At 46.3% G+C, this 24,355-nt stretch overlaps 5 protein-coding genes and 1 non-coding gene across 10 annotated transcripts in view; all 6 read right to left on the bottom strand.

Moving 5' to 3' along the window:
• Window positions 1-269: 269 nt before the first annotated feature.
• On the bottom strand, window positions 270-8,648 carry LOC109534728 (probable multidrug resistance-associated protein lethal(2)03659). 3 transcript variants are annotated; one of them, XR_002171660.2, is made up of 14 exons: window positions 7,322-8,278; window positions 4,663-4,893; window positions 4,181-4,608; window positions 3,972-4,128; window positions 3,425-3,915; window positions 2,732-3,373; window positions 2,482-2,674; window positions 2,046-2,424; window positions 1,840-1,990; window positions 1,555-1,785; window positions 992-1,503; window positions 498-935; window positions 331-444; window positions 270-298 (listed from the first exon to the last, which is right to left on the bottom strand). XR_002171660.2 is itself a non-coding variant. In XM_048662588.1 (14 exons), exons 2-14 carry the CDS (start codon window positions 7,411-7,413, stop codon window positions 412-414), a joined length of 3,978 nt encoding a protein of 1,325 aa, XP_048518545.1. In that variant the 5' UTR covers window positions 7,414-7,542; window positions 8,521-8,648; the 3' UTR covers window positions 270-411. The 3 variants fall into 3 exon arrangements, 2 of the variants coding, with proteins under 2 accessions (XP_048518545.1, XP_019756053.2); XM_048662588.1 differs by adding an exon at window positions 8,521-8,648 and having other exon boundaries at window positions 270-444; window positions 7,322-7,542; XM_019900494.2 differs by having other exon boundaries at window positions 270-444.
• Window positions 8,649-8,752: 104 nt separating this feature from the next.
• On the bottom strand, window positions 8,753-13,479 carry LOC109534729 (probable multidrug resistance-associated protein lethal(2)03659). Its single transcript, XM_019900495.2, has 13 exons — window positions 13,197-13,479; window positions 12,901-13,137; window positions 12,593-12,848; window positions 12,373-12,544; window positions 12,163-12,319; window positions 10,926-12,113; window positions 10,525-10,822; window positions 10,314-10,464; window positions 10,026-10,256; window positions 9,629-9,971; window positions 9,411-9,573; window positions 8,929-9,357; window positions 8,753-8,867 (listed from the first exon to the last, which is right to left on the bottom strand). The coding sequence occupies exons 1-13, from the start codon at window positions 13,280-13,282 to the stop codon at window positions 8,796-8,798; spliced, it is 3,783 nt and encodes a 1,260-aa protein (XP_019756054.2). The 5' UTR covers window positions 13,283-13,479; the 3' UTR covers window positions 8,753-8,795.
• A 66-nt stretch (window positions 13,480-13,545) lies between these two features.
• LOC109534733 lies at window positions 13,546-15,227 on the bottom strand. The gene is made up of 2 exons (XM_019900498.2): window positions 14,205-15,227; window positions 13,546-14,087 (listed from the first exon to the last, which is right to left on the bottom strand). Exons 1-2 carry the CDS (start codon window positions 15,147-15,149, stop codon window positions 13,575-13,577), a joined length of 1,458 nt encoding a protein of 485 aa, XP_019756057.2. The 5' UTR covers window positions 15,150-15,227; the 3' UTR covers window positions 13,546-13,574.
• Window positions 15,228-15,298: 71 nt separating this feature from the next.
• LOC109534732 lies at window positions 15,299-20,969 on the bottom strand. The gene is made up of 20 exons (XM_019900497.2): window positions 20,801-20,969; window positions 20,586-20,750; window positions 20,394-20,525; window positions 20,008-20,338; window positions 19,760-19,956; window positions 19,468-19,648; window positions 19,249-19,412; window positions 19,068-19,194; window positions 18,897-19,014; window positions 18,653-18,839; window positions 17,675-17,773; window positions 17,242-17,409; window positions 17,050-17,181; window positions 16,660-16,990; window positions 16,411-16,607; window positions 16,176-16,356; window positions 15,957-16,120; window positions 15,777-15,903; window positions 15,606-15,723; window positions 15,299-15,554 (listed from the first exon to the last, which is right to left on the bottom strand). Exons 1-20 carry the CDS (start codon window positions 20,870-20,872, stop codon window positions 15,362-15,364), a joined length of 3,384 nt encoding a protein of 1,127 aa, XP_019756056.2. The 5' UTR covers window positions 20,873-20,969; the 3' UTR covers window positions 15,299-15,361.
• A 699-nt stretch (window positions 20,970-21,668) lies between these two features.
• On the bottom strand, window positions 21,669-21,740 carry Trnaq-uug. Its single transcript has one exon. It is a non-coding gene; the product is annotated as a tRNA-Gln (tRNA).
• A 354-nt stretch (window positions 21,741-22,094) lies between these two features.
• LOC109534771 (MPN domain-containing protein CG4751) overlaps window positions 22,095-24,355 on the bottom strand; it is a 5,528-nt gene continuing 3,267 nt past the window's right edge. For all 3 annotated transcript variants that reach the window (XM_019900556.2, XM_019900555.2, XM_048662717.1), the window contains 3 exons: window positions 23,784-23,953; window positions 23,485-23,733; window positions 22,095-23,419 (listed from right to left, as the gene is read on the bottom strand). In XM_019900556.2, the coding sequence (XP_019756115.1) occupies window positions 22,305-23,419; window positions 23,485-23,733; window positions 23,784-23,953 (1,534 nt within the window). In that variant the 3' untranslated portion in view covers window positions 22,095-22,304. The remainder of the gene's footprint in view (window positions 23,420-23,484; window positions 23,734-23,783; window positions 23,954-24,355) is intronic.

Genomic DNA, 24,355 nt, shown 5'->3' with positions numbered 1-24,355 from the left:
TTGCTATAAGTACCAGACTACTGCAGAACCGGATTCAGGGACGATGAACTTTTTCAAAAGTGAGTATTCTATTAACGTATTTTGAAAGTTGATTTTTATTCACGCGACATCAAAAGTGGAATATTTCTCAGTTAAATCCGGGTCAGCGTCAGTGACATTAAAGGCGATTTTACTACCGATTAACGCGAAACCAACTGTAAAAACAACAAAGTTTCATTTTATTTGCAAAAAAGTCTCTGCCAATCCAAGTGGTCAAGAAAAACAATCAGTCACTTTGCTAGACGCATTTATCAATCAATATCATAATTACTATAATTAACATTACATTAAACATCATAATTAATATAAGTCTCCTGGTTTGTTCTGGACGGCACCTCCACTGGAGCGCGTATTCGAGTGATCACAGCAGCCTCAATCCTCAGCTGCTCTAGAATCTTGGTAGTTCTACAACCCAAAAAAAAACACAATCCATTTAATAACCCAGTATTGTTACATACTTTGGCCGCAATATCCGCCAGATTTGAAGCCATGGCCTTTCCAGTCTGTTGCACCAGCGAATAGAACACGCCCCTTGCGTCCTCCAACAACTTGTGGGGATGATCGAATTCCATCGCGCGGCCCGCATCCATCACCAGCACCTTGTCCGAATCCATGATCGTGTGCAATCTGTGCGCTATCGTCAGCACAGTGCAGCCTGAAAATTTCTTTCGAATCGTGGTCTGGATCAGGCCATCAGTGTGCGGATCCACGCTGGCTGTGGCTTCATCCAGAACGAGGATTTTGTTTCTGCGAACTATCGCTCTGGCCAGGCACACCAACTGTCTTTGGCCTACGCTGAAATTGGAGCCACCTTCCGACATGTGGCTTTCCAGGCCGTGCGGCAGGTCGGACACTGCTGATTTGAGCTCGACTTCTTCCAGAGCGTTCCAAATGGTCTGCAATTTGATTAGTTACGGCCACAGACCAGAGGGAGTTGGTTTGGAAAACCTACTTGATCGTTGTATTCGTCAAAAGGATCCAGATTTTTGCGAAGCGTTCCAGAAAAGAGCACTGGCTCCTGCGGAATTATCGATAAGCTGGACCTCAGTTTGTTCAGCGGTATGGTTTTGCTATCGATGTTGTCAATCAGGATTTGCCCATCGATATCTGCCAGTCGGAACAGGGCTGAAATAATGGAGGACTTTCCAGCCCCCGTCCTCCCCACTATGCCAATTTTCTCGTTGGTTTTAATGGAGAAGTTCAGCTGCTTGAGCACGTAGGGCTCACCGTCCCCATAGCGAAGCCCCACGTTTACAAACTTAACCTCTCCGCTCTGCGGCCAGCTGGCTGGAGGCTCCCGAGCCTGGGCATCAGCTTCAGGCACCACATCCGCATACTCCTTGATTCTCTCCACCGAAATCATCGTGTTCTCCATTTCACTCCATTGTCGAATCCCGAAGGAGAACCATCCAGCCAAGTTGATCGCCTGCGTGACGGCCAAACCCACGCTACCTCCATATGAATCTGAAACCGCCATCGATCAGATTTGATTGCTTTTTTGGCAAATTAACTCACCAGTCTTCAGTAGCACAAAGCTGAAAGTCACCAAAGTGACAAAGATCGAGGTGTGCAAGTCCAGCCAATAGCCAAAGGATCGGTTGGCAGCCAAGAACATAAAGTAGGAAGAACTGTAGGCGTCTTGATAGTTATCGAACTCCTGTTTGACCATATTTTGAGCCCCAAAGGCTCTGATGGTGGTCAGACCTTGCAAGGAGGCTGTCAGGTGCGAGTAGATGGGGCTTCGAGCTGAAACACAAACATTTTACCTGTTGCTTTCGGGTTTATCAGCTAAACCCTTACTCAATGCCTCAAATCGCTTAATGTCGCGACTGGTTGCGATGAAAACTGTTCGTATGAGGTAGAAAATGACCAAAATCACCCCAGTAGGCAGCAGAATAAAAGGAATCACTGTGGACACCACGATTATATTGGCGCCAATCATCAAGCCGATCTACAACAGATTTCGGGCCAATAAACTCCAAAACTCCCCACTGGAAAGCGTTTACCTGAACAGTATCGGAAAGGGTCACCGGCAAATACTCATCCACCATGTTTATGTCTTTGGAGAAGCGATTCAGAATGCGCCCGGATGGGTTCAGGTTGAAGAAGCGCATCGGGGCATGGACGATTTTCGAAAACATGTTGTTGTGCAGGTTGATGGAAGCGCTGACAAACCAGTTGAAGAAATAAATGGCTCTGCCAACGATCAGCGGAATCACCACGGCCATAAGTCCAGTGTAGATCAGCAGGCAAACATCGTCAGTTAGAAAACCGAACCAGAACTTCTGGAAGACTGTGTACTGGGAATCATCCAGACTGTCGATCAAGGTGTCATTGACTTCGCCTGTGATGTTGCGCGCTTGCTTCATTTCTTCCATATTGACCCTGGAAGTTTACGGGTTTAAAGCTAAACGCTCTTAGCAGCTGATAGGACAGTTGTACCAAACGCTGAGGAAGTAATCGACCATGCTGGCAAGGGCTTGGGAGAAAATGAAGACGCAACCCATAAAGAACAGCTTGCATGCGCTGCCGCCGGCTAGCAGATAGGATTTGTACATGCCCCATGTTACTTTGCCGTCGATTTTGTCCTCTTTTCCAAAAGTTGGTTCCTCCAGAGCAGTACTGTCTTCAGCAACTGAAAAACTTGGTCACATCAAGTACTCACACAGCTTGATGCTTTGGCTGCCACTACCTGACTTGGCTGACATGGTGCGCTTGCGATTCCTCACTTCCTCCTCTTTCTTCGCCTCTTCCTCCATTTTCTTCAGCTCCTCCAGCAGGACTTTAAAGTCCTTGCCGCCTTGCTTGATATCTTCGTAGGTGCCCGAGTGCTGCACAGAGCCGTCGTTTAGCAAGTAGATCTTCTTGCAGTCTTTTAAGTATTGGAGCTGGTGCGTGACCAGCACCACGCATTTGTCCTTTAAGTAGCCGTCGATGCATTCTTTGAAGATTTGCTTGCCCACATGGGCGTCTACAGCTGACAATGGGTCGTCCAGTAGGTAAATGTCCGCGCTTTTATATACGGCTCTGGCAAGGTTGATTCTGGCTCGTTGCCCGCCACTCAATGACACTCCCCGTTCGCCAATGAGGGTGCGGTCGCCATGAGGGAAGAGCTTGAGGTCGCGCTGTAAAGCACAAACTCTTACCACTTCGTGGTATTTTACCACGTCAAAGTCCTGGCCGAAGAGGATGTTTTGCCTTACAGTGCCGACGAACAGCCAAGGCTCCTGAGAGGCAAACGAAATCACTCCGTTTATTCTTCTCTTGCCTGCTGTCACCTCAAGTTCTTTGAGGATGACGTGAAGCAGGGTGGTTTTGCCACTGCCAACTTTGCCTGAAAATCAACTAATTTACCATCAACTCAATTTGATCCCGGACAGCTTACCGATAATGGTGGCCAATTCTCCAGGATTCACTTCAAAGTCGATGCCCTTTAGCGCAAGTTCTTCGTGGGATTTGATCCATTTGGTGCTGACATTCTCCAAAGACACGCCAATGGGTTGTGAGCTGTCCGACACCGAGCCCTGCACCAAAATCGAGCCACTAAGGCCGCTTTTCTGATTTTTGTCGCCGCTTGAAGATATGAGGGTGAACTCAGGCTCCAGCTCATCGTAGAGCAGAAACTCCTTGATTCTTCTGGTGGAAATGATGGCTTCCGCCACCTGAGCTACGCCCTGAGCAAAGGCCTGGCTTAGACATTGCCTGAGCAGTTCGTAGAACAAGGACAGGCCAAAGATGTATTGGGGATTCACGTTGTTGCCTAGTAGAACATGGACAACCACGCAGCTGTAGATCAATGTCCGAGTGAGGAAGACGTTGAAGGAGAGATGGATGGCTTTGAGGAAGGAGTTTTTGCGAATTTCGTTCATTTCCAGTCTGAAAAGTTATCAAGGTTGCATTATCAGGCTAGGCTATGGAGCGTTGAGTGGTACCTTCGCACGATTTCCACGATTTTGGTAAAAGGCTTCTCCCAGGTGTACATTTTGATCACCTGCATTCCACTGATGATCTCGTTCATTAGCCGGATTCTCTCATCAGTTTTGATGGCGGTGCGCAGCCGGTACAACGAGGTCTTCTTCCCCATCCAGACTATCCAGAACATTGTAGAATATACTGGGCAAACCTCCAATATGGAACTTACTTTGAAACGGAATGATACACAGCAGCACCCCCACTCCAATCAAGCCAGTCCATCCAGCGTAGGACAGCAGCAGAAACAGAAGCACCACCAGCTGAATGGGCCCGATCCAGATATTGTGGACATTAACAGTGCACATTTCAAACCGAGACACATCATTGGATATTAAATTGACCATCTGGCCAATAGTGGTCTCGGCCAGAGCCGACTTGCTCAATCTGATGGCCTTTCTGTAGACTAAGGCTACTGCTGCTACCCGAAGTCGCATGCCCAGATGGAAAACGTGAAACATTGAATGATGGATGATGGTGATCTGGACTACGGTGGTGCCCCCGATGATGCCTGCATAAATGCAAGCCTCGTTGAAGGTCGTGGTGGAGTTGGGGTTGAAGTATTCGAGAAGTTTGGCCAAGGACAGTGGCAGCGTCAGTCTGAAACACGTTCAGTGCAGTTCTGGTGGATGACTGGGGAAGAGCGCTTCAAACCTGAGCATTTCGAACATCAAAATTCCTAAGCCGTAGGTCATCATCTCCCTGCCGAACACTTTGGCAAACGCCCGCCATAAGGATGGGTCTTTGCTGTTCTTCAGCTCCTTGTTCCATTGCTTTTCCAGTCTTTCGCCCAGTATCTTCGAGTCGTGGCTGGACAAATGGGGATAGATATCGTCTTCGGTCAGGCCACGTCTGTATCCCTTGTAGAACAATGGGAGCAGGTATCTGGAATGGAGATAACCACAGTCAGCTATTAATAGCACCAAGCAAATACGACGAAATGCTCGAGTGTTGACCAAAGACATGTGTTGGTTATCGCAATGGTTAAAGCAATTGTGCTAGTAGAACAATGGCTGGTTCTTTTTTAACAATCAGCTGATTAAAGCTTGGTGATTAGCGCTCGCTTTCGCGTATCACAGATTTGATGGAGGTTTAACCCATCACTAATGCCTACGAAAATTTTCCTTAATTGGTAGAGGCCGAAGGTCTTTTGATTTTGCTGGGCAAACTTTGAAAGCTTCTGAAAAAGCAGCGGCTTTATGGATTTATCCCAAAATTTCAGTATGTGTAGCTACCTTGTCTTAGCTATATACTGTTGGAGTTTTTACAAATTGGCTGCTTCAGTGGCGGAGGTTTGATTGTTTTTCGGATGCAAATGCGAGTCTCCTACACTCAATCTGCTGGGTAAAGTTTCGAAAACTTGTAGAATGTTAGCCAGTGCTTGGATTTTAGGGAAACTTTCAAGATGTGTAGCTGCAATGGTTAGCCATATACTGTAGGAGTTTTTACAAATTCGTTGCTTCAGTAGCGGAGGTTTGGATTTTTTTCGGATGCAATTGCGAGTCTCTTACACTAAATCTGCTGGGTAAAGTTTCGAAAACTTGTAGAATATTAGCCAGTGCTTGCATTTTAGGGAAACTTTCAGGATGTGTAGCTGCAATGGTTACCTATATACGGTAGGAGTTTTTACAAATTCGTTGTTTCAGTAGCGGAGGTTTGAATTTTTTTCGGATGCAAATGCGAGTCTCTTACACTAAATCTGCTGGGTAAAGATTCGAAAACTTGTAGAATGTTAGCCAGTGCTTGGATTTTAGGGAAACTTTCAGGATGTGTAGCTGCAATGGTTAGCTATATACTGTAGGAGTTTTTACAAATTCGTTGTTTCAGTAGCGGAGATTTGGATTTTTTCGGATGCAATTGCGAGTCTCTTACACTCAATCTGCTGGGTAAAGTTTAGAAAACTTGTAGAATATTAGCCAGCGCTTGGATTTTGGGGAAACTTTCAATATATGTAGCTACAGTGCTTAGCTATTTACTGTAGAAGTTTTTACARATTCGTTGTTTCAGTAGCGGAGGTTTGAATTTTTTTCAGATGCAAACGCGAGTCTCCTTCACTCAATCTTCTGGGTAAAGTTTCGAAAACTTGTAGAATATTAGCCAGTGCTTGGAATTTAGGGAAACTTTTAAGATGTGTAGCTACATTGCTTAGTTTTGCTTAGTTATATACTGTAGGAGTTTTTACAAATTGGTTGCTTCAGTGGCGGAGGTACGATTTTTTTTTTCGGATTCAAATGCGAGTCTCTTACTCTCAATCTGCTGGGTAAAGTTTAGAAAACTTGTAGAATATTAGCCAGTGCTTGGATTTTGGGAAAACTTTCAACATATGTAGCTACAGTGCTTAGCTATTTACTGTAGAAGTTTTTACAAATTCGTTGTTTCAGAAGCGGAGGTTTGAATTTTTTTCAGATGCAAACGCGAGTCTCCTTCACTCAATCTTCTGGGTAAAGTTTCGAAAACTTGTAGAATATTAGCCAGTGCTTGGATTTCAGGGAAACTTTTAACATGTGTAGCTACAGTGCTTAGTTATATACTGTAGGAGTTTTTATAAATTGGTTGCTTCAGTGGCGGAGGTTTGATTTTTTTTCGGATGCAAGTGCGAGTCTCCTACACTAAATCGGCTGGGTAAAGTTTCTAAAACTTGTCGAATATTAGCTAGTGCTTGCATTTTAGGGAAACTTTCCAGATGTGTAGCTGCAGTGCTTAGTTATATATTGTAGAAGGTTTTACAAATTCGTTGTTTCAGTAGCGAAGTTTTGAATTTTTTCTGGTGCAAATCTAGTCTCCTGCACTAAACGTGTTGGGTAAAATTTGGAAGCTTCTCAAAAGTCAGCCGGTGCTTTCGTTGCAGTGTAATTTTCCGCGTTTATAACTAGACTAGTCAGCTATAGTAATGATTGGAACGCGTGTCCGAATTCAGTGGCGGAGGTAGGATTTTTTTAAAGCATTGAAAATGAAGGAATTAATGAATAGTTAAGTGGAATGGCTGAGAGGAGGAGATAAATGATGACGTTGCTTAGAGTGCTGAGTAAAATTAGCGTCGGAAATCATTAAATGAAGTAGTAATTAACAAATTACTGCCAGATTAAAGATAATTTGCAACATATGAATGCACGTAACGACCCTCTTGAGTTTTTATCGAAACCACTTCTTTTCAAACTTGTAGCGGTTGGTGTGAACGAATCGTTTTGAATTATTTCAATAGCTTCAATTCGAAGATACAAAATAATAAGTAAAAAGTCTGTGATATTAAACTGGGAAATTAAATTGGACAATAATTACTGTTGTTACTGTTCCTAAGAGCCGTGGTACTTACGCAAAGGTCATCTTGCTGAAAATCCCAGCTTTTGCATAAGGATTCGTGGTGGTTCGGTTCTTTCGCGCTTCCGCATCTTTCAGGTTCTCCATGTCTTCAGAAATCGGTTCGTTCCTTAGGCCGGCTCTCAACTATTGTTATCAATGTAGAGGTAACGCAACTGAAGTTCCCGATTTCCAACTGAACTCATGCTACCGCTCGCACTAATTGTCTGGCACCAACTGGAACCGAAACCATTGCGCCTCTTTTTTTATTTTCCAAGAACTAATCCACACTAAGTGCTGTAGTGATAGAACAGCCACTCAAACGGTATGCGATAACATGCTGAAAGTATGTGGGCAGCTGATAAGGACAACACGTTTCTTCGGTCAATGGAAAGTGGAAAATTGCGAATATTTCTAGTGATTTTCCGATGGGTCTGGCATTGAGTAGCCACTCGCTTTACAGTTGAAAATGCTTTGACGGACTTAATAGGTGAAGAATACTTAGGTATAGGAGCTGAATGCTCCTTGAATCTCATACTCGGATAAACCAATATTGAAAAGTTCCATCTCTCGAGTAGCCGAACCTAAGAGCTAAGCAAACACATAGTACAATTCGAGCAATTTGCTTTGGTGAAGCGCAAATATATTCAGCGATTAGCGATTTTACGTCAGAACATTTTGTCCCAGGATTTTCACTTGATTATGGATGTGTAAAGAGCCTTTGGAGTCAGAAGGATTGTTTAATAAAGGACGGTTTTCAAGCCGTTTGAAGTGGCTCTAGGATGTGCTAGTGAAATAAAGAAGCAGTGATGCTTGTTCACGTGCTTTCCACACATTCTAGCACTGTTTACTTTAATGTGAAAATTTTGGTTTTATGTACCTAAGTACTAGATAAAGCACGTCTTATCGGCTGTCGCCTTGGCAATAGAACAGTTTTCTAACACCAAAAGTTATTCGAACTTTCATCTAATTATTACAGCGTCTGGTTTGAACCCTGATGAAGAAATTCATTGGAAGAGCGTTGCAGATACCGTCAACCCAAACGTTGCTTTCACCTCGTTATTGCCTACCATTTTCATGGCCAGCTCGCCTATCTACAGGTGTGGAAACCTCTTTTCAAGGAGCAAATAAATCGCACACAATTTGGAGCCTCAACTGTTCGCTCAATACTTGAGCCAGCATTGACGCACATTTTGGTCCAGCCTGTATATTTACCTTGAAAGTTGAAAAAAACTCAGTGCTTTGCACTCACTTGAACTTGACGGAATGTTAATAATAATTAATGAAACTGCCGGCCGGCGTCCGTTCGATCAAGGCTAAACAACTAACAAGAATCCACTAATTTCGACATGAAATATTTAGCGAGCAGATAGCAGAACAAGCAGAGGCGTACTAGGCACCAGGAGGTGCCTAGTATGGCAATGAGGGCCTCAAAATCAAACGCGACTTAATGAGTACCAATGGAGAATATATTAAGAACATGCCAGCACTCAGTCGACAGTCGAAGCATTCTTCATCAGACTGCCATCGCTTGAAATATCCTCCTTAGGACCTTCATAGCTCTGCAACACCAAAGGAAAACTTTAGCTGGAATCAGAGGCAAGCCAACCAGCAACTCCTTACCTGCGCAGCAGCTTCCATCAAAGCGTCCACATTGCCACTCTGCTGGGCCAATTGGTAAAACACCCCCTTTTTCTGCAGCAGCTCGTGTGGATGCGCGAACTCCACCCCTTGCCCAGCGTCCATCACCAGAACCTTATCGGAGTCCACCACACTGTGCAGACGATGCGCCACTGTTAGCACCGTGCAGCCGGAAAACTTTCTGCGAATCGTGGCCTGGATTAGGGAGTCAGTATGCGAGTCCACATTAGCTGTGGCTTCGTCCAGGACGAGAATCTTGTTGTTGCGCAACACCGCTCTGGCCAGGCACACCAGCTGTCGCTGACCGACGCTGAGGTTGGCTCCGCCTTCGGACATGCACGTTTCCAGGCCGCAAGGCCACTCCGAGACCGTCCCTTTGAGCTCCACCTCCTCTAAAGCAGTCCATAGGATCTGGAAATATTGCGACGTATAGCTGAAAGCTTGAAAAACAGCAGCAGAATTGCCTCGTCGCTGTAGCTGTCGAAGGGATCGAGATTCTTGCGGATGGTTCCAGAAAACAGCACAGGTTCCTGCGGGATTATCGAGATGCTTGACCTTAACCGGTGCAAAGGGATGGTTTTGGTGTCAATTCCATCTATCCAGAGGTGGCCTTCTGTTGATGCCAGCCTGCAACAATCCCCAATACTTCAACCCAAGTAGCTGGATTTTACCGAAGGGTTACCTAAAAAGGGCGGCGATTATCGAAGACTTGCCCGCCCCAGTCCTGCCAACCACCCCAACCTTCTCCTTGCTCCCAATGCGGAAAGTCAAGTTTTGCAGCACTTGATCAGCGTCATACTTCAAACACAGGCCCTCAAAGCGAATCACCCCATGCTCCGGCCAGGCCTTTGGGGGCTCTACAGTGGACACATCGGGTTCTGGTGGAACATCTGCATACTCCTGGACTCTCTCCACGCTGGTCATGCGATTCTCCAGCTCGCTCCATTGTCGCATTCCCCATTGGAACATCCCAGTAAGGGTCAGGGCCTGAGTGATGGCCAGCCCCACGTTGCCAGCAAGTTTTTCTGCAATATTCCGCAGCTAGCTCAAAGGCTGTGAGGAGTCCACTCTCCTCATACCTGTTTGCAGGAAGAGGAAGCTGATGATGACCAAAGCAACAAACACCACACAGTGCAAGTCCAGCCACAAGCCAAAGCTGCGAGCGCAGCCTACAAAGGTAAACCAGGCCGACACATTAATGTCCTGGAAGCCATCGAACTCCTTCTGGAAAGCCGCCTGAACACCAAAGGCCCTGATGGTGGTCAAGCCTTGCAAGGAGGCATTCAAGTGCGAGTAGATGGGGCTTCGAGCTGCAATGTCCAGAAATCTTAGCGAGTGAGGCCCAAAATATGCCGTCATCCCCTAACTGGTGGCTTCCAAACGCTTCACATCCCGGCTGGTCCTCAAATACACCATCCGCAGCACATAGAATATCCCAAACATTATTGCCGTGGGCAGGAACATCCAAGGATTCAAACTTCCTATCACCACAAGACTTCCAGTCACCAAAAACGCAATCTGGAAATTAATAAATTTCCTGTTGATACAGCTGCTTTGTTTGCAAGCGATCGGTTGGACCTGTATGGTTTCTAGAAAAATCAGCGGCAGCTGCTCATCTATGGCACCCATATCGCTGGAAAACCGGTTCAGAATGCGCCCACATGGGTTAGAATGGAAGAACTTCATGGTGGCCTGGATGATTTTGCCGAACATGTTGTTGTGCAGCCTTAGCGAGGCCTTTATGGTGAAGCGGTAGAAGGCGAAGGTTCTGCCTAGGGTTATGCTGACCGTTAGCGCAATCAGAATGGTGTAGATGTAGAGGCAGGTGCGTTCGGTTAGAAGCGGTTGTGATGATGAGTGCTGTGCTAGATTGACCCTGGTGGAGCAGAAGGAATTATGCTGGCTAGAGTAGTTTAACTAAGCAAGACGACACTGGAATACAGAATGACTCGTAATTTCGCATTTAATCTGCTTCTTACCAAATCGACTGGAAGTAGTCTGAGAAGCTGGTGGTCATCTGGGAAAGCACGAATCCCAAAATGAGCGCCATTATCTTGCACCAATGTCCTCCAGCAAAAATATAACTTCGGTAGACCTTCCATGAGATGTTGCCTTGCGTTCTTTTCTCCTCCTCTATCTTTGGGGGCTCCTCCCCAGCCTTTGTCTCCTTGGGACCGATCTGTTCCACATCAGCGCCAATACGGTGTTCTTGGAGTCCTTGCCCATACGCCCCCTTGGCCTCAATGCTTCCATTCTCCATCAGATAGATGTGGGGCACTTTGTGCAGGAATTGCAGCTGATGCGTCACTAAGACCACAGTTTTGCCCTGCAGATAGCCGCTGATGCATTGGTCGAAAATGTGCCTTCCCACCTTGGCGTCTACTGCAGACAGAGGATCGTCCAGTAGGTAAATGTCCGCGTCTTTGTAGACAGCCCGCGCTAGGCTGATTCGGGCCTTTTGGCCCCCACTTAGAGTCACGCCTCTTTCTCCTACCAGGGTTTTGTCCCCGAAGGGAAATAGACTAAAGTCCCGTTCCAAAGCGCAAGCCCGCACTACTTTCTGGTATTTATCCGCGTCGAACTCTTCCCCAAAGAGTATGTTTTGCCGAAGGCTCCCCATAAACAGCCAAGGCTCCTGAGCTGCATAAGAAATTCTCCCACTGGTGCTTAACTGGCCTTGCTCCAAGTCCAGCTCCCTCAAAATCAGTTGGAGAAGGCTGCTTTTCCCACTGCCCACCTTGCCTACTATGGCAGCCAGTTCACCTGAGCTCGCAGTGAAGTTGATGTTCTTCAGACAACTTTCGGGTTGAGTTTTTAGCCATTTGGCTGAAGCTCCTTCAATGGAAATTGCCGTGCCAGACAAATCTGGATCGGGGCTTTGCTTGCAAGGACTCACTTCCTCATACATGAGGAACTGGTGGAAGCGGCGCATGGAAATGCTGACTTCAGCAAACTGGGTCAGACCTTGTGGAAACTGAATGGTGATCGCATACTGCAGCAAGGTGTAGTACGCTGTTAGAGTGTAGACGTATTGGGCAGTGGGCACGTTTCCAGTCAACGCAAGGCTCACCAAACACAAGTAAATGGCGCATCTACTCAGAAACTGATTTAGAGATCCAATGGTGGCCCGGATGAAGGAAATGTTCTGGATTTGTCGAAGCTCTTTTCTGAAACACTTTGCGTAAACATTGTAAACGCCACTTCATCTTCCTTTACCTTCTGCTCAGCTCCACCAGCTTGGCAAAGGGTTTCTCCCAGGTGTACATTTTAATCACCTGAATCCCTGAGATTATTTCGTTCATTAGGCGAATCCTTTCATCAGTTCGCAAGGCTGTTTGGTGCCTGAATAAGGACACTTTCTTGGCCATCCACACTGGAAAATCACTATAATCATCAACTAATCCTCACTGAAGACTATCGTGGTACTTTGAAAAGGAATGAACAGCACCAAAAGAACGACCCCAGCCATGGCAGTGGCTCCCAGATGGAAGTAACACAACGTCATCACAATGACTGCTTGGATGGGGCAGTACCAAAGGCAGTGAAACTGTACTGTGGCTCCATCGAACCTACTGGCGTCATTGGAGAGCAGATTGACCTAAAAACTAAACAGTATTGGAGGATTTCAAGTAATCAGGGCGTTTACCATTTGGCCAATGGTGGTCTTGGCTAATGCGGCTCGGTTCAGCCTGAGAGCTTTCCGGTAAACCAACGAAGAAACCGCTATACGGATTCGGAGCCCCAGCTGAAGAATCGTTAGCAGATAGTAATGGCCTACGACCACTTGGAGGAAGAGGATCAGCACAATCAACCCGGCGTAGTAGTAGACTTGTTGCTGATCCATTAAGGACTCTGGCCGGTAGAAGTCGAGGAACTTGGCCATGCATATAGGTTGCGAGCTTCTACAAACCTACCAGTCGAAACTGGATTGGACAGACAGTTTTTTGTGATTACTTGATGAAAGTTTCCAGGAGAATCCACAGCAGGGCGGTGTAAACAAAGTCGCTCCAGAAAACTCTCCAAATGGCCCTCCACAGGGAGGGCTGCGGATGAGTTTGCACCTCAAAGTCCCACGACTTCTGCAATTGGTCGCCGGCGGTTTGGGCACTGTGCGCTCTGAGAGGTGGCAAAATGTCGCTTTCGCTGAGGAAGTCTTGGTTGAGTCCTTTGCGAAAAATTGACCACATATATCTGGTGAAGAAGTCAGTTTGGTGATTAGGTCTCTTGCACACTCCAATAGGGAAACTTACATATAGAACACCTTGGAAAAGAACCCGGCCTGTTCAAATGGATGCGGCCGGTCCGCATCGGGTTGGTCACGAGCTTTCTCCTCCATGTCCTCACCATTACTAAGGAAAACTTTCACTTTAATCAGCGGCACTTAGGCTCCGAATTAATCAAGATTATGAGGGTCTTATTCAAATAATCATGTATTTGCAGCGGGTAAATGATCGCCACGCTCGAACCTACCGCGATACCACTGATTAATAAACACAATGCATCTGCTTGCGTACAATTAAAGCGGTGTCTGAATTAGATTTACCAGGATCGGCTTGAGTGGGTGGTTCAGGCAGGCAGATTAAGTACCAAAGTTGCAACTTTATAGGTATAAATAAGTATGGACCGTTTTATTCAGCTTCTTCTACATGCTTTAGTACCGTAAACAGTCTGTTCGCACCGCACTGCACTAGATAGTTCACCTTCTCAATGGCACCTTCCTTTGAACCGTCCGACACCTCCATGGTTAGCCTCAAGGTTTCTTCAGCATCACCAAGCGCAGCCAAGGCAAAGCCTTTTAACTCATACAATGTGGTCTGCAAATAAGTCTCGAGGACTTCGTAGCAATTCTCCCGGCTTACTTGAGGAAATTTCACCGTCTCCAGCAGTTCTTCCAAGGCCTCGCCCATCGATTCCTTGAAAATGGGGTCTTTCTTGATCAAGTCCAGCATAAAAGGCGATTTGTCTTCGTACAAGTACTCTTCATAAAGAGCGGCGTTCTTCTGCAGAAGCTTGTAGAAGCCGGGCTTGGCCCCGAAGTCCTCCAAGTGCAGCACAGTTTGCAGCTTGATGGCCGGCATTAAGAAGTTGATGGACTGCTTGAAGTCTTCGAGTGGCAGGAATTGGTCTATGTGCAGCCCTTCCTGTTAGGAACAGGCTCGTTAGTTTAAAAACCTCAAAGATGGGGGAAAGCCTTGACTAGCAGAGTGCTAAAGTCGGTTTTTTTCCCAGTCCCAGCAAGATTCTCAAGGAAAACTCACTTGCTTGATCAGCTCGTTGTGAAGACAGTCATGGTAGTACTCAATGAGATAGGTAAAGTAGTGCTGTCGAAACAAGCGAGTGGTACTGCGGAAGATCAACGTTAGCACATCATAGGCAGGCAGAAAGTAGCGGCAGAACCCAAAGTTCAACAGCACGCAATCTGTTGGTATCTTCGTCTTATCGTACTTGAACAGCAAATTCTTCGTGTGAAGGTCGCCATGGCCCAGCACATTGCGGTACGTTGTTTGAGGCCGCATGATATCAAAGGTGAGCTGAAGCAGACCGGCCAAATCGGCCTTCAATTTGAACTCTTTGAGTAACGCTTCCAGGCCCTTGAGGCTGGATTGGAGGGGCCCTGGGGGCTGAGGTGTTGAAGGTTTAACCCAATAAAGCTCTTGCGACAGCAAGGCACTAGGATCAAACATCTTGGGCGTTGCAGAGCCTTGTTGGGTGCCCTCAAAGCGCAAAGAGCCGGCATGCAACTTGGCGATGGCCTTTAGAGCCAGACTCAGATGAAAACGATCCAACATATGCGGGTTGGATTTTTTTGCCAAAGTGAAGAACTTCAACGACATGTCTTCGAGGATCATCATTCGGCCAATCTTCCCATGTAGGTATTGCGCTACGAAGTCCGTTTCGTAGCCGTCCAGACCCTGACTTAGCATCGGCAGGAGGACCTCGTAGAAGAAGAGTTCGCGCTCCGAAGCTTTGGGCGATTGAGACGCGGGCTTTGCAAACTTCTTCAAGAAGAAGCGGAATCTGGCGATGTTTTTTGCCTTGGCTACTTTGGCGCTCACTTCCAACACACAATCCGGCTTGTAATACTCCCGCTCCTTGTCTTCAAATGGCTTCACTTTAAAGTTTACCACCTCGAATTTGTCGCTGCTGATGCACTTGGCGATCACCACGTCACAATCGGCACGCGTCACTATTTTCTCCTCCATGCTGTACTGTTTGCTTGCGTTTGAACAAGCCAATTACCTTGAGGTCCTGATAAGGTGATACTGTTGGATCACTGTTATCAGACTATTGCGTCGGATTCTACAATAAAACTCCTTAAGCGATATTTACTGCGTGAAGATAAAGGCCTAGATTAAACCGAAATTGAATATTTTATTGAGCCTTTATAAGGAAAGCAACAATGGGAGATTATTCTTCAATATGTTGTGTAGCTGCCATCACCATAACGTTCAAAAATATCCTTGTAGAATGTAAACTCTTCCTGGTCAGGATTGAGGTCATTGGAGATGGTGTAGTTCAGCCATACGTAGGGCAGGTCGCCGCTGCTTGGGTCTATTGTGGGCCAAATCACGTTGTCCAGCAAAGCCTCCTTCTTTGGTGTAGGATTGCTGCAAGCAGCCATTTAGCAGAGAAAATGGATGTTTTTCCAAACAACTTACGCAAACTTGGCAAAGTTGGTCCACAGCCTAACCAGTTTATCCTTGACCACCAGGTCCTCTCGGCTGTATTCTCCAGGCTGTTTGAACAAGTAGAACAGCTCCTCAGCATGTCCAGCGCCTGTAAGACAAACCGCAATCTACCAACCCCCACTATTCCAGCGCTGCACTTACCATCGTAGGGATTTTCCCCAGTTATTTGCCCCATGTATCCGAAGACGTAGAAGTAAACTGGAACGAACGGAGCGATGTTTTCCGCCATTCTTCTCGTGCCTCTGGTGAACTGGTCGGCGTTGATGAACTAGAAAGCCTTCAACTTGAAATCAATGGCGATTAAACCTCGGTCAGATTTACCTTCACTACTTCGTTGAACTGCGAAGATAAACCCTCTGGTTCGAAGAAATGGTCCCTGATTTCAGCAGCTGCCCTGCCCCTAGTGGTGCCTCTGGAAGTCAAGCTGTATGGGGCGAGGTTGTTTCCGGCCACATCGAAGAACAGCAAGTAGTTACGAAGATTTTCTGCATATAAACCTTCAAGCTGGAAACTGCCCTGTCTCTACCCCAACGGGTTTACCTGGTAGGCCGTGGGCGTGGCCTGCTTCATTGCTGGTGTAGCCAATCATAACGGGGACTTTGCTGGGGAATAGCCCCTTTTGAAGGTGATCGTCACTTTTATGTGTGAAAACTGCATCGGGGCCTTCAGATTCAATTGTGGGTGCCCAAGGGAGACCTCGCAAGGGGTTCAGAATATATACCTAAAAACATGCAAAGAAACGTTTTTCTATACAATGCAATTTAATGAACATTACCTGGCTCAAGACACTGGTGGCGGTTCTCTGAAGCACTTCGGCATCGGTGGTGCGCAAACGCTCCACTAAAGTTCTGGACAGAAGGGCAGGAATGCCCAGATTGTAGCCCACTTGGAAGGCTGCTTGGCGTGATCTAGTTGATAGAGCCCACAGGTTTTCTGAGTTGCCGCTCTGAACGATGGCGGCATCGAACAGGCCTGCAAAGATCAGCACTGAGCAACTATACAGAGAGTGGGCCTAGCACAGTACCTTGAGCTTGGGGGATTTGCAGCAGGTAGGAAACTGAAGCCCCTCCAGCGCTCTCTCCGAAGATGGTGACGCGATGCGGATCTCCTCCAAATCTAGCGATGTTCTCCCTGATCCAAGTCAACGCCAAGATCTGATCCTTCAGTCCCCAGTTCCCGGACACCACATTGTCTTCAGTGCTCATAAATCCGAAGATTCCCAAGCGGTAGTTGAAGGAAACATACACCACGTTGTCGTCCAGGAAAAAGTCTGGCGCGTAGGACTCGTAGGAGGAGTCTCCTCCAGTGAAGGCTCCTCCATAGATCCACACAAGGACAGCCAGGTCTTTGGCGTGCTGCGGATGCAGTCCAGATAAAGGCTTGATTTCTATCTCAGAAATGAGGAAAGGGGTACCTTGGGCGCATACACGCTTACATACAGACAGTCTTCTGAGCCTCGAATGTTCTCTCCTGATCCCTGGATGCACACACTTGCGTCCTTTGTGCCATCCCAGAGTCCGGACCAAGGCGAATTTCTGACGGGGGCCTAAAAACGCAACATGGAATATACACGGTGGCCCAACATGGCGTCTTTTAATAGGCAAACCGCAAATCTCAGCTCCCCAACTGGCGGTTGCGCATACGGGATGCCTCTAAATGCCACATAATCGGTACCGCGGTCTGTTACACCATTGGTTCCAAGAATGTCGCCATCGGCAATATGCGCTATTACTTCGTGGGGCGGCAAATACGGCTCCCCATCCTCCGGTATTGTCTGAAAGGGGAGTTAAATCGGAGTTTTTGGTGCTCGTTGTAGCCTTTGATCAATTTATGAAGATGGTAGTTTGGAGGGAAGCATTGAAGTTTTAGGGGGGGAATGTAAAGAATGATTAGAGGCAGTTGAAATGGACACAATGAGAAGAGAAAGCAATGATCAAATCAGAAATGACACCATCGGGGAAACGATGGATATTGAAGAAACCATCCATGGAACAGGGCGAGGTTAAAGCTGTTGTTTGAGTAGATGTTGGTAGGGTTACCTTGCCTATTGTGCCCAAAATGGGCAAAACTGCTGCAACAATTACCACAGTCACTACGTGACCTAACATCTTGCACTGTAGAATCGTTCTGGCGCAGCCCTACATAAAGCCTCGTATAAATCTCGCTAATCTCCAGCAGATTAACGATCATCATCATAATTCATTGATCATCTGATGACGATTGGGTAAACACCAACAAAGACAAGTCGCAGCTATCAAGCTGAACAATATTGCAGATTAAGACCTTTGTGCGAATGATCGATGTGTATTGGTCGGATGGAAGAAACAGGTGTTGTTTGAGCCTAAGGATTGATTGATCTGCTTCAAATTGTAGGCAGATAGAAAACAAGAAGAAGGTTATTCGCCCGAAATGTGGCGCGTAAACATGCAAAAATGCTAATTCATTCGATCAGTTTTTAAGCCAACGGGATAAGTTGATGGAGTCTAAATCCGGTGGGCTGGATGTCCATTCTACAGTGTGAGCTAAGCTGGACTACCTTCTCCTTGCAGATTCAGTAGTAAAAAGTGATTGGTTGATTGTCCCGATTATGGCCCACCCTTAAGCAACACTCGTTATATCAGAAGCAAAACCATGTTTTGCAAACTTGATTGTAGCGGCTTATCAGTCAAAATCAAGGACTTATCTCATTAATTTACGACTCAAATAGACCGGATTATTTCTATTTGTTTTCCAGAAGCTTGAAGCTTAGATGACTGCTGATAATTTGATCATCACTGTGTGCTTATCTAAATAATTATCTAGTCGAGTTGAACATCTGGAAAAACGAAAGCATGATTTTCTAGTATGCTTTAAATAGAACTCTTGAAGGCCACCCTAATTGACTGGAGTCGCATCAACGAATTGGCACGAAGTTGGGCAAGGTTGAAGGCATTTTTCAGAGTGTAATGTCGCTTGGCATTGAAATATCATTAGTAGTTTGATTGTTTATTTATCACTCATTTGATCGTTATTTAGTATGTGGAGAAACTGCTGTCTCCATAATTTTTGAAAATATCCTCGTAGAATCGATACTCTTTTTCATCCGGGTTCAAGGCCTTGGATAGAGTGGAGTTGAGCCACACATATTCCAGGTCTGAGCTAGTGGAGTTCAGCTGCGGCCAAATCACGCCATCCAGTAGCGATTCCTCCCTGGGAGTCGGGTTGCTGAAAACCCCCAGTTTTAACCTATTTTAATACAGAACATAGCCGAGCAACACCTACAATTCTTTGGCAAAGTTGGTCCATAGCCTCACTAGCTTGTCCTTGACCACCAAGTCCTTCTCACTGTATTCCCCAGGTTGTTTGAACAAGTAGAACAACTCCTCAGCATGCCCAGCGCCTGGAAGGCGAACCCTATTTCACCATCCCCCACTAGTACAGCGCTGCACTTACCATCGAAGGGATTTACTCCAACTATTTGCCCCATGTAGCCGAATACGTAGAAGTAAACTGGAACGTAGGGACTGACGTTTTCAGCAAACCTCCTAATCCCTCTGGTAAACTGGTCGACGTTGACAAACTGAAAATCTATATTGCCAGTGGTTTTCCTACCCAAAGCCCTTGACATACTCACGTTTACCACTTCGTAGAACTTCCTGGTTAAAGAGGCGAACCCGAAGTAAGTCAGCCGGATTCTCTTTGCTGCTAGAGATCTGTATATGGCACTGGTAGTCAGGCTGTAGGGAGCCAAGTAGCTTTCGGCCACGTTGAAGAGAAGCAGATAGTTGCGAAGAAGTTCTGCGAAGCACAAAACGTTAACTACTGGAGCAGTTTGAAGATAAAGCAGACGAACCAGGAAGTCCATGGGCGTGGCCAGATTCGTTACTAGTGTGGCCAATCATGATGGGGACTTTGCTGGGGTACTGGCCGCTTTTGAGGTAGTCGTCGCTGTTTTTCGTAAAAACCGCCCCATTGCTCTCCACCTCAATTACCGGGGCAAATGGGAGACCTCGAAGCGGATTGCTAGCTGCGATCTACAGGCCAAAATAAGCATGAGAAACATGGCGCTGCTCCTAAGGAGCCACTCAATAGAAAGTTTCCAGGACTCGGTTTGGCTCATACTGTCCCTACAATCGTTTGCCTACCTTTGTCAAAGCGCTGCTTGCAGCCGTTTGTATCTCATAAGCATCCGCCTTCCGCAAACTTTTGAGGAGAGTGCTGGATCGAAATGCCACAATTCCCAAGTTGCTTCCCACTTGAAAGGCCGCCTGTCTCGCCCTGGTGCTGAGCGCCCAGAGGTTCTCGGAGTTGCCGCTCTGGATGATGGCGGCATTGAAGAGTCCTGCCAACTAACCATCAAGGTTCTGTGCGTTAATTTCCGGCCAGTTTTTACCTTCAGCCTGGGGAATTTGCACCAAATACGAGACTGAGGCGCCTCCAGCACTTTCGCCGAAAATCGTTATGCGATTGGCGTCTCCTCCAAAGGCCGCGACGTTGTCCTTGACCCATTTCAGAGCCAGCACCTGGTCCTTTAGGGCCCAATTGCCAGAGGCTAGTTTGTCCTCCGTGCTCAGAAACCCGAAGGCCCCCAAACGGTAGTTGAAGGAGACGAAAACGACGTTGTCGTCCAGGAAAAAGTCTGGGGCGTAGGACTCGTAAGTGGAGTCGCCCCCCGTGAAGGCTCCTCCATAGATCCAGACCAGGACTGCCAAGTTTTCCGCTTTCTGGACAGAAAAGAGTTCTAATTGCTCCTTAAGGGTTTTCATCGGAATGGTGTACCTCCGGAGCATAGACGTTGATGTAAAGACAATCCTCCGAGCCCGTTACAGTATCTCCTGAGCCTTGGATGCAGATGGAGGCGTCAGCAGTGGCGTCCCATGTGCCGGTCCAGTTCCCTTTTTTTACTGGAGCCTGCAAATACAGTCCCCAGGAGGTTACGACATAATAATTACTCTCCTGCAAAGTCCCTACCGTAAACCGCAGTTCTCCAACAGGAGGTTCCGCGTAGGGAATGCCTCTAAAGGCTACATAGCGCGTTCCTTTATCAGTCACATTGCTAGTGCCTACAATGGCCCCATCAGCAATTTCCACCAGAGGATTGTCTTGGAGTGGAGACGCTTCTTTTCTAGGGAATGTCTTTAAAGGGCTAATTAGTGTGGGTAATTGGATGGTTACCACTGGTATACCTTGCCAAGTATCCCCGAAGAGGAAAATAGTGCCACCACAACGACCACAGATACTACGTGAGCGTTCATCATCAACTCTGTTTAATCAACTTAGCAAATCGTTTTATATAGTTAATTTTTCGTATTTCCAATTGAGATCTGTTCCGATAACTGTAAACAATCGTCAGTGATATCAGCAAATGAATGAAGCGCCACTTGTTCGGACAAAGGAGCGTTTTCCGACCAGTCACACTATTCCCTTGTTTTTCCATCATCAAGTGGTCTGAATTTAGGAATTTTTTTAGTTTATTTGAAGTGGCTAAACACAGTTAAACGAAGGTGAATCAGTGCGTGCAAACAATCAGAGACTTCAGCATTAGAATTGTACTGGGTGTAGCACAAAAGTTGTTACACCCTTGTATATCAATAATTTAGTCAAGTGCGCTTATTGGTCAAGTGAATTTATGGGGTTTTGCTCTCCAATAGAAAATGATATTAGAAGTAGCTTTTCTGCCTGCAGATTGTTCGAGAAAATGTCGTTTTTTATCGGTTTTTTCCCATTCACTCTTGAGGTCTTCGATGTCAACCACAGCGAGTCGAAAAAATTGCGCATTTGCCAAATGTTTGGTTTCATGAATTCGAGCATATTTCTGGACAATGGTATCGCAAATAATAGTGCGTGTGAGTTTATGTGCATTTTTTTAGACAGAGAAAGTTTTGGTACTTTGACGGAAATTTGGCAACCTGACTTAACAGATACCAATATTTTGAAGTGCGTATCAGGTCATAAGAAGTTAAGATTCCCGGATTTCGTAAACAATTACCAAATTATTAAATTAATTAAATTGTATGGCTTACTGGGGAAATCGTGCAATAGTAAAAAAAAGTTAGGTTCCACCGAGATTTGAACTCGGATCGCTGGATTCAAAGTCCAGAGTGCTAACCATTACACCATGGAACCTCGATGCGGAGGATTTATTTGGCACTGTCTAAAGAAGCGTGGCCTAAGATATAAAATGTCGCTCATTCTTCTCCGAAATTAGGCAAAAGGAAGGTCTTCCAAAGTAATTCAATACTTTGTCAGTAGCATTTTATGACAATAATAGCCAGAAATTGGTGAAATAAGTCGCATTTGAGCCAAATCGACTAGGCTCCATCTGTCGAGAACGCTCAGAAGCTGGATTAATGTGATGATGACGATTAAGGGCACATTTAAAAAAAAATGCTACATGGCTTTTTGCAACTATCTATTGGAGGATTTCGCAATAAAAAATCCAAATTTTAATTACAAAGGGAAAAGGTAAAAAAACAGCAGTTAAAGCTCTACTGAGACATATGTATACAGTACATCCAAGGTAAAAGCCAAGTATAAAACATACAATAAAAAAATAAAACAATATACAAAGGGCCCTAATTATACTGACTGAGATCCAACGCAAGCGAAGCCCAAACAGCCTTCGTCCATTTGGCCTAACGGCGATAAGAGTATTGATAATTTAATACTAAGCAGGATTACTAAAGTAAATCAGTCCCCGGTTAAGTTGAGTGGACCGTCAACCTCCATGTTTTCACTAGGAGCATTATCGGGTATGCTCAGATCAGTAGGAGCATCGCTGGCCGTGTCCGAAGCCGCACTGGTGCTGGCCGCGCCCACAGAAGTCTTCGGGTAGCTCAAGTCCAGCATACTGCTCAAATAGTCCATTTTGGGCATTTTGGTAGGCCGGTCGTCTTCAGCGTTAGGCGACGGTTTGCCCACGTTCATCATATAGTCATTGATCAGACTCGAGCAGGACTTGATGGCGTTCATTTTCGGCATGTAACTTTCCGGGTGTTTGCTGGCCTTGCTCAGACTGGCCAGATATTCAGTCGACAAGTCTTTTCGCAGCATATTCAAGTCGGGCGAAAGAAAGTTCATTTTGTCCTTGAAGTGCATCAAGTCCATTGAGAAGTCCGAGGCTTTGGCCAGGCCGGAATCTTTGGGCGCCTTCGGCGCCTTTTGCTCAGACTTTGAGGACTTGGAGCTGGACTGCGAAGATCCGGTGGGAGAAAAGGGCTTGAGCAGTTCCTGCATTTTGAAGAGATTCGTTTGCAGGAACATGTTGTTCGCGGCCAGAGTGGTGTCCGCCATCGGATCGGGCAGCCCCAGCAGACTGCTGGGCGACGAGTATTTTCCCGCGTTGAAAAGCAAGCTGGAAATATCCGAGGAAAGCATGCCGAGGCCCGAATTGAGACTAACAGGAGGCGTCAGCCCAGCCAGCATATGGGCGGGTTTGGACCCCGATGCCATCTGATCTTTCTCCTCCACTAAACACTTCAGGCACTCCCTCACGAATCTCCAAACATCGCCCTCACTCTCATCTCGTGGAAATTTCGAAATGAGCGTGTTTTTCAGTTTGTCTATATACAGGGTGGTGCCCACGAATTTGTCGCTGAAGCTGATAAAGTCGGCCTCCTTCTGGTAGTATTCCACGCACTTGGTTAACTCCTCCTTAACGGGCTGGTAGAGCGCGGAATCTTGCACCACACTGTATGACATCAGCATGGGGCGGCCGTACTCATTGGGCTTAGTCTCCGGCGGCGGAATGACCCAGTAGGCCATAATTGAGGACTCCAAGCTGACATTCTCATAGTTGTAAGGAGCTGCAAAGCAAACACCCCCCGAGCTGGAAAAGCGCCCCAATCTCCATCGACTGAAAGTAACTTACAAATGATAATTCCTATACAAGGTGTATAGCTGTTGTCGTGGGTTCCTCTCATTTTGATCTGGTACTCCAGCTGGGCGTCCACGTCTCTCAAAGTGGGCGCCGCAGCAGCAAACGGATGCGAATGATACCAACCCACCAAAGTGAGCTTGTCCTTTTCGATAGTTCGCGCTATTTCCGATTCTACTTGCGCCGCATTTGATCGGTCTGCCTTAGTGTTGCGGCAGGGAAACGCATGGGTGATCTGCAGATCTAGACGGAAGAAGTTTAGAGCGGCTGGAGACGAACAATGGAGGACTTACTATGCGAGTTCACCTCCCAGTGGCCAGCCAAATAGCCGGATACTTCCGACTTGGTGAGATGGCAGTGGAAGTCCATCAGCAGCGCGGCATTTGTATGGAGTGAGACGAGGAAGGGCTGGATTTTGCCCAGATTTGAGAACGGCACGCACTCGATCATGGTGTTGGTGTCGCTGAAATGTGCAAAATTTATCGGGTTAGCAAAATGCGATCATCGAAGCATTTTATTGAAGTGCAGATAAAACATTTTTTCCAGATATTGCGACTTAACTGTGATGGGCACTATCGAATGATGTCGACTATCGAATAATTACTAAATGAATGGTTGCAACTATCGAAGTCCATTTTGACAAAAAAATAGTTAATAATACTACCAAATAGTTGTAGATAAGTTCTATATTGTTGAGGCGGATTCATTTTTTTACAACCTTCTTTTTGGGTAGTTTGCCTCAAAAATTTTTGTCTTAAAAAAAGACAGAATACTAATTAGAATTTTCTCTTACAGCTTGAGCTTAAGTGTGTCGCAGGATACCCTCTAGGTGATAGTTCTTGATTACTTTTTGATAAATAATTCG

Source organism: Dendroctonus ponderosae, unplaced genomic scaffold (assembly GCF_020466585.1).
Source record: "Dendroctonus ponderosae isolate FM_Combo_2020 unplaced genomic scaffold, Dpon_F_20191213v2 Dpon_F_20191213_11, whole genome shotgun sequence".
Classification (NCBI taxonomy): domain Eukaryota; kingdom Metazoa; phylum Arthropoda; class Insecta; order Coleoptera; family Curculionidae; genus Dendroctonus; species Dendroctonus ponderosae.
This window is presented reverse-complemented; position numbering and strand designations above follow the sequence as displayed.